Consider the following 7,601-nt stretch of genomic DNA (forward strand, 5'->3'; position numbering starts at 1 on the left):
TGTTCACCTACTTTTTCTGTCCGGCCAAAATGTAATCTACACAAACAGTATCAGAGCCTCAGCATTTGGCCAAGTATCTTAATCTTTTGTTAATATATTAATAGCCCCATCAAAAGTGCTGTGGCAGACTGTATGTTTGACAGGAGGGGAAGTTTGTTGCTTACAGAGGTTAAATTTAATTTTAACTAGTTAAATGATTTATGGACAAGTAGAATTAAGTTTTTAACCTTTGATAGGAATAGAAATTTTTTCATTGATTTCAGAGGAACAGGATCAGCCTTGCACTGTCTTTTCAGGAAAGCACCTAGAGATTTTTTTGTCACTGAGATTTTTTTTTTAACACTGTGTGCTAGAATTTGGCTGTTTGAACTTGCAAAATGCATCAGTTTAACGCAGAATCAAGCAGTGAAGAGGGAGCAGCATCACTGTGATGCTGTAACCTACTTACACATTACTTCAGGATGTGTTTCAAAACAAAGAACTAAAACACATCAACTGGATATTGTGGTTTGTAGTTGCTGCTGCTGGCCTGCAGTTAGAATGTCAGACTGTGAGCCACTCCATGCCTGATAGGTTACTAAATGAGAATTGTGTGTCTAAAATATATTTTAAAGTATATCTAGTCTCTGCAAATTCGAGACAAGGAGGATTTAAGTCTCTTAGCAGTTGTTACTGGTGTGACTGTATCTATTTCAGGGCAGAACTGGTGTGACTCCTCTGAAGGGATATATACTATTGGTTTGTAGATACTGAAGCTACTGACAGTAGAAGGTCTTGAAGATATTTAACTGACTTTGTACAGAAGGAGAGCAGAAATGTGGCTTTCTCCTCTTTTTCCCTTAAAGAAGTGGCTGGTCCAGGAATAGAGATTTGTGTCTGGCCTTTCATAAATCTACTCAGTTACTCTTCATAGTTGTTACCTACTGGAAATGATTGCATTTCATTCTGAAGAACAGGAGTGAGAAGTGAACTTTCTGGCAGTATTACGGGCCTTAGATAGCACATTTGGAGGACTGCTTTAGGCTGAGATTTGTCTCTGCCCAATATTTTCTAGTTTGTCTAGGGGCTAACAAATTGTACGTAAACAGTTAATAAATTTCTGTGACTGGAAGTAATGTGTTTGCCTTTGCCCTGACTACAGCCTGGCCTGTAGCAGGAGATGGAAATGGCCATGCAGTTCTGTAGGTTTTCTGTCTGTTCCATCTTCCCTCCGTGCAGGCGTTTCAAGTACTGTAGGGCCGTCTGGCAAATTGGCTCGTTTCTCTACTGTCTGTAGTAGTATTGAATCCGTTTAAGTTCATGCCCCACAATTTATTGCCATAGATGACTTGATCCTGTAACCACAAAAGTAAATTTACAGTGAAACAGAACAAAATTGAATCCAGACCACCCCCTGAGTTTTCCACTTCTGTGGTTCCTCCACATCCTTGATCTCCTTTCGAGGAGAGCTGTTCTCACTCTCATCATACATGTGGTGGGAGAACAGCCACTGGCCTCTCTGGGTCTGTATGACCATCAGCTGCCAACACAAGATCATCATTTTCATCAAAATCAATGCAAGGGTATTTTCCTTGCATGGTGAGAAGACTGGCCATGGTCTGAAAACAGGCAAATAAACCTACCCCAGCCAAGAACTGCAATATGGGACTAGCCTCTGCTGATACCTCCAGATGTTCACTGTGTGGAGAGAAGCAGAAGTGGCATTTGTGCGTCAGGTTTTCCTATGGCTGAATGTGGAGAAGCCCTGACCTGGAGGAATAGGGGCGTTCATGGAACTGTAGAAAAGTTCTGCAATGTTGAAAAGGTCTTATTAGGAAATCTTATTCGTCCTCATGCTGACTGTGATTCTGTTCCTGAATTGTATTCTCTGGAGCTTTTAGTGTGGTTTTTAAATGAGTCAAGTGATGAGACTTCAGTATTTCCCTTGGAAAGAAAACAAAAGCTATCCCACAGGGAAGAAAGGCAGATTTCCACTTAAGATGAGCCTTCTAGGAGGTGTTTTAATTTACAGCTTCAATCAGAGATGTATGACACACTTTTTGTTCCTCTCTTACTGATGTTTTGTTGTGGTTTTTTTTTCCATCTAGGTTTGATGATTCCAGTCTTTTGTGTGGTGGAGCAGTCGGACGCCTCTCTTGAATACGATAATCGAGAAGAGCATGCTGAGTTCGTTCTGGTTCGCAAAGATGTGCTCTTTAGCCAGCTGGTGGAGACAGCGCTCCTGGCTCTGGGGTATTCCCACAGTTCTGCAGCTCAGGCACAAGGTATTCAATAAAGTTCTTTTCCCTCTTCTCTGCACTGGTAGAAGACAGCACCTGAGGCTGTACGATGTAAGGAGAAAGCAAGAAAATTGGTGGCAAATCTTGGAAGTGGTTATGCCAGTTGTGTTGATTGCTTAATCTTAAACTAGGTGTACAACAAGCCCTACCTTGTTAGCCTGCCTAGAAAGCATTATCTGGATCTTGCTGAAGTGTGAAATATGGTGATAATGATCAGTCAGCATATTCATGACACATTTGTTCTGTACCACGAGGCAGGTTGCTGCTTCGAGGAAGTCAGCACAGAAGAGCTGGGTAGAACCTCTAGGCGTACAGCTAGATGGTATCTGGTATTCCTCTTTGTATCAGGGCCATTTTGAACAGCATATTATAGCCTTTCATTTTTAAAATTATAGGTTGTATATAATGGTTATATATATACGTGCTCTCTTACGGCCAGTAGTTGTAGTGCTAAACATGCAGGCAGATTTTTCTGTTTGCACTTACCTACTATATTGCTGCAAAGCTCTTTGTAAAGCTCTACAGTCCCTTCCACTTAGAGATGATTCTCCAGTAGCAGCGAGATCTTAAAATAAACAAAGTTTTCCTCTCTCTACCCAAAATATCAGCTTGAAAAAAACAAACCAAAAATCCTAATCTTGAGGAAGATGGGCAGGAGGTGGTGGGTTGGGAAAAATCTTTCCAGAATGAACTTCGCATTTCAAGAGGCTTTTTTATACTAAACAGGTTATTTCAGTGCTTAATTCTTTTGGATGAGAAGCCTGTAAGTTTCCGTTTCATCTCCGTGTCATCAGTAAAACCTGTGCACATTTAGAGTGCGCATAGGAGCTTTGTGCACACAGGAGCTTTGCCTGGGGATTTGGATTTTATTTGCTGGTTTGAGTTATTTTGTATAGCTAGGCATTTGAACGTGTGAACAGAGGGAGTAGCCATGGTGTCGAATCCAGGAGTTCCAGGCAGCGGTTAATAGCACAGTGGTCCATGTACAAACTTCTTTCCAAGCAGGGTGATAATGATTCATTTCCTTCCTCAGCCTCTGCTCTGTGAGAGAGGCTCAGGTTCTGCATACAGGCAGAACTCATGCACATGTGTTTATTTACACAATACGGTAATAAAAGCTCTGCAAGAAGGTAGTTGTTTTGGTTTTTAGTGTGAAACATTTAATGTCATTTTAGGGATGCTTTTTTTCTAAATGTAAAAGGTCAGCGTATCCCATTGTTTCCATCCTGGTGAGCCAGCTTCCTGTTTGACAGCACTATCCATCTCAGTTAACACAGTTGCTCAATGTGTTGCGAGCTAACATGTGGAACATGCTGCATTAGGTGGCCAAGATTTGATTCTTGGCACTTACAAAGGGGAATGGGCTTTGTAAGAAACCTGCTCCAAGGAGGCATGCCATTCAGTGCAGTGATCCACGCTGGCTGAGCATCTCACTTGGGGGAACCTTGCTTTTGCAGCATCTCTCTGGTGTGAGAATAGCGAGGAGGAGAGACAGATTGACTCATGAAGGAAATCAGTCACTGTGCAGGGAGGAAACGGCCACTGCATTTTTGAACTACAGGCTTTGACAGTGAGCAGGTTCAGATACTACTATGGAGCTTGATGTGTTGCTCGAATAACTTGTCTAGAAAATAAAAGTTGAATCTCTAATTGTTGTAATTAGTCTAAAAGAAAAGATTTCGGTGTTTTTGTCTTTAAAGGCAGCGATTACCTTCTACTAGAAAACATCAGATAGTATAATATTTAGAAACGACAGAAAATACCTTAAAGATCCATCAGCTAACAAATCTCTTACTTGGTCGGTTTATTTACCCTCACGCTGAAAGGACCAGTTCTCCAAAGGCTTTTATACATCCTGGGCAAACACTGCAGGTCATGCTGATTTTAAGATATGAAGCTGAAGTATGCAGCATATTCTGTAGTATCTTGCTTCTGTGCTAGCTGTCTGCAAGCTGAGAGATGAGGTACAGGCAGAGACAGGGTGCTGATAGATCTCTGAGATTGTTTAGTTTAATGAGAAAATTTATAGAATATTGGGCTATAATCTGTCAACTAGGGTTGACAGAAGCATGCTGCTAAATCGTTGATATAAGGATTTATTTGGGAACACAATTTTCTGATATTAAAAAGAGGGAAACAAATAAAGCTATTTGCTTTATTCATTCTGGTGGTAGGAAAAGTCTGCTTCTGTTCTAGTGCTTGGGATTGATTTCATTTAGCAATGTACAGTGATAAACAGTCACTTAGTTCTTCTTTATGCTTTATGATCAGCTGAATTACAGGATCTGCATGAGAAGTTGAAGATCCTCAGGTGCATTTTTCAAAATGGCAAAGCTTTGAGCAACGTGCTTCACAAAACACTGACATGAGTTAGGTGTCCCCATGCCCTCCAGGGACAAAGTAAATGTGAGCTTGTCAAAGCTTTTGTATTGTAAAGGCTGTCTAAGCTGTAATGTAGCGTGTAATAATTGTCACCTTTTGAGGTGTTGGAAAGTGTTTCATTTCGCCCCCCTCTTGTTTTGGATGACTCTGAGAGGAGTAGCAATGTTCACTTCATCTTGTGGGAAACATCTTGCCTTTGCCTGTTCCTTTTAGAACGGGGTCTCCAGTGGCAGATAAAAGAGCTAGATGTGGGGGAAAAGAGGAGTTGTGGCAGCAGAGAGAGTTGCTGTGCCATTTCACACCGCCTTCTCTGCAGTTCGCCATGGCACTTCTACAGACCTGCTGAGGCTCGAGCAGGCGGTGTGCGCCTTGCGTGCAGGGCCCTGCCTCACACTTGCCAGCTGTACAGCAGCACGGCGGAGTCTGGGTGCCAGAAAGGGAACGTGGCACGGAGGGGTAGGTGCTGCGTTGCCTCCCTGAGGGGTCTATGTGCCCAAAGGAGCCCAGCCGTGGGGCTGCCTGCCTGGGCAGCAGCCTAGAGCTGCAGAGCTCCCCAGGGAGGTGACGCCGTGTTCGAGCATATGAGCTGTAGCCTTCACACACAGCTGCCACCTGGCCTGGAGCCTCATGTACCAGCTTGTGGTCACTTGGCTTATCGCGGCTAATTTTTAGTCCTGGTCATTGGGCAAATTGAGAATTCTTAGCATAAATAATCTTGAGACAAATATGTATCAGGAGGTATACATGAAGGTGGCCACATGCCTTACTGGAAGGAGCTCTTTATTCCCACACAGTTTGGGCAGGACACATTTATTCCACAAACAGCTGGTTGTGAACATTTTTTGTTGATGATGGCAAGAGCAGAGACTTTTCCAGCGAGTGCTGCCCTCGTGAAACTTCCCTTTTCTGACAGGAGCTGTGAAAAGTCTACTGGAACAGCATGGGAATTCGTTAACAGCTTGGCACTGGGGTGTGAAAATTGGTGGTGTGAATGGCAACAAAGGTTTAATAAACATTTATGTATTTTTCTTTCATCACTTGAGTCTACACCTGACACTAGGGAACCTGCTACATGTGCCTTCCGGAGAGAAAAAGTCATGCTTTAAAGGGGCACCTGTTCTCTGTGTAGTTTAATAAAATTTACATGCCCTGATGCAATTTTTTCTTTTTTTTTAGTGGGTGGGGTATTCTCACTGGGCTGTGCAAGAGAAGGGAACTGGTAGGGGCTAGATACAGTGTATAGTGCTGAGTGCTGGGACCAAACTAGTATGAAAGTAGCTGCAATCTGGTGTACCCTGCGTGCAGTCCTGAAGCTTTGGGATCTGCTGTGAAAGCTGATTGCCCCCTCAGTGTGGGGTGGAGGAAGAACAGTGCTAGTTCGACACTTTTAGCAAGCTCTACTTTCTTAGAATCCATATGAAAAAGAAAATAGTGGGATTTCTTGTGGATATATGTATATAATTTTTTCTTTTGACCAGTTCCTTGTTAGCTGTTGTGAGGATATGCACAGAACTGGTGCACGTTGTCTGCAAAAACTCGCAAAGATGGCTGTGTCATTAAAATGGCTTTGCCTTCTCCTCCCAGGTGCTTCTGCTAGGTGTGCTGGCAGGGCAGCGTGGAGTGCCTGCCCTGACTGCTGTTTGTGGGCAGCTTGAGCTGGGTGCTGGCAAAGTAGTTGTTAGGGTTAGTTGCTGTGTGTGGCCACCACAAGGAAAGGGGTGTACAGAAGAGTGAAATGGTGCTGCGATGCCAAGTGGAGCAGAAGGAGGGGTGAGAAAACAGCGGAGGAAAGTTAACAGAGAGCGAGAGAAACATTAGATCTTTCTAATCCCTGTCACTGTAGAGATTGCCAAGCCCTGGTTCTTGAGCAATGTATTGCCATGAGCAGAGCCATCGCAAGAGGTAGTGCTTTGCGTTAATGCCTTGGAGACCCCTCTTCATGCTGCCCGGATTCTTCTAGTGCTGTGCACTGGCTGCAGGGTGGGAAGCCTTACGGCTTCAGAGAGCAGGGGGCAGCTGGTTGGAGTGGAAGGCTGGAAGGAGAGGCTGGCAGTGGTCAGTGGGGAAGGTGTAAGACAATGAGAAACAGAAAGGGTTTAAGATCTTGCCTTGCCATGTGCAGTAGCTGGGCATGGAGGAGAGCGATGCTCTGTGGGGACCATGACTTAGCAAGCTGAGGTCAGACAGCATCGGCCCTGTCACCCTTGCATGACTGGAGTGGGCAAGAGGAGAATTGTGTTGCTGCCAGTCGGCATCTGGCCAGAGCTGATGGGGCACCTCTGCCCTAATGTCATGACACCCAGAGGTGTATCTTGGGACCAACTGTCCTTCTCCAGCTGCCTTGCCTGTGAGGCTCTGATGTTGCTTGCAGCCACAGGAAGGTGTAAGACAGTCTTGGATTGGCTTGGCTTGACTTCGGTGCTTCTGCAGAGCATTGCGCTCCAGAGCACTAATGGAGCTGTCCTTGCAAGTGAGCTGCAGCAAGGGAGAAAGATGGCTCTCCTGACTGTATAGCAAGGAAACCAAGGCACAGACACGTAAGGGCTCTCCTCTGGATCCGTAGTGCACATGGCTGGGACAGGAAGGAACCCAGACTGCAAGCGTGTTCATTTTCCTCAAGGGTCTAAATATGTGAGCTCAGCCCTGCTCTCTGCTGTTAACTGGAGGCCTCTTGCACTTGCGGCCTGCATTTAAGTTGTATTTCAAAGCAAAGACTGGATCTGTTTGCTGTGGTGACATTTAGTATATCAGTTCAAAGCCCAGGCTGCTGTGTGTGAGAATGTGGCAGCTAGAATGCCGGGCTGCTTCTCTCTGGCTAGCCTTTGTGAGACCAGTATGACCATCATGCCACTTACAGGATTATAACCATGCGTACAAATATCCAAAGGGTGTAAATGACAATGAGGGAATGGATTTGCCTAAGCTGGTCCAAGAGGGTTA

At 44.5% G+C, this 7,601-nt stretch overlaps 1 protein-coding gene across 1 annotated transcript in view; it reads left to right on the forward strand.

Annotated features, from left to right (window-relative positions):
- Nucleotides 1-2,092: 2,092 nt before the first annotated feature.
- SATB2 (SATB homeobox 2) overlaps nucleotides 2,093-7,601 on the forward strand; it is a 113,616-nt gene continuing 108,107 nt past the window's right edge. The window contains exon 1 of the mRNA XM_009643572.2: nucleotides 2,093-2,264. Within this exon, the coding sequence (XP_009641867.1) occupies nucleotides 2,093-2,264 (172 nt within the window). The remainder of the gene's footprint in view (nucleotides 2,265-7,601) is intronic.

The sequence above is a fragment of the Egretta garzetta genome, unplaced genomic scaffold (assembly GCF_000687185.1).
Source record: "Egretta garzetta isolate BGI_Z169 unplaced genomic scaffold, ASM68718v1 scaffold297, whole genome shotgun sequence".
In the NCBI taxonomy this organism is placed as follows: domain Eukaryota; kingdom Metazoa; phylum Chordata; class Aves; order Pelecaniformes; family Ardeidae; genus Egretta; species Egretta garzetta.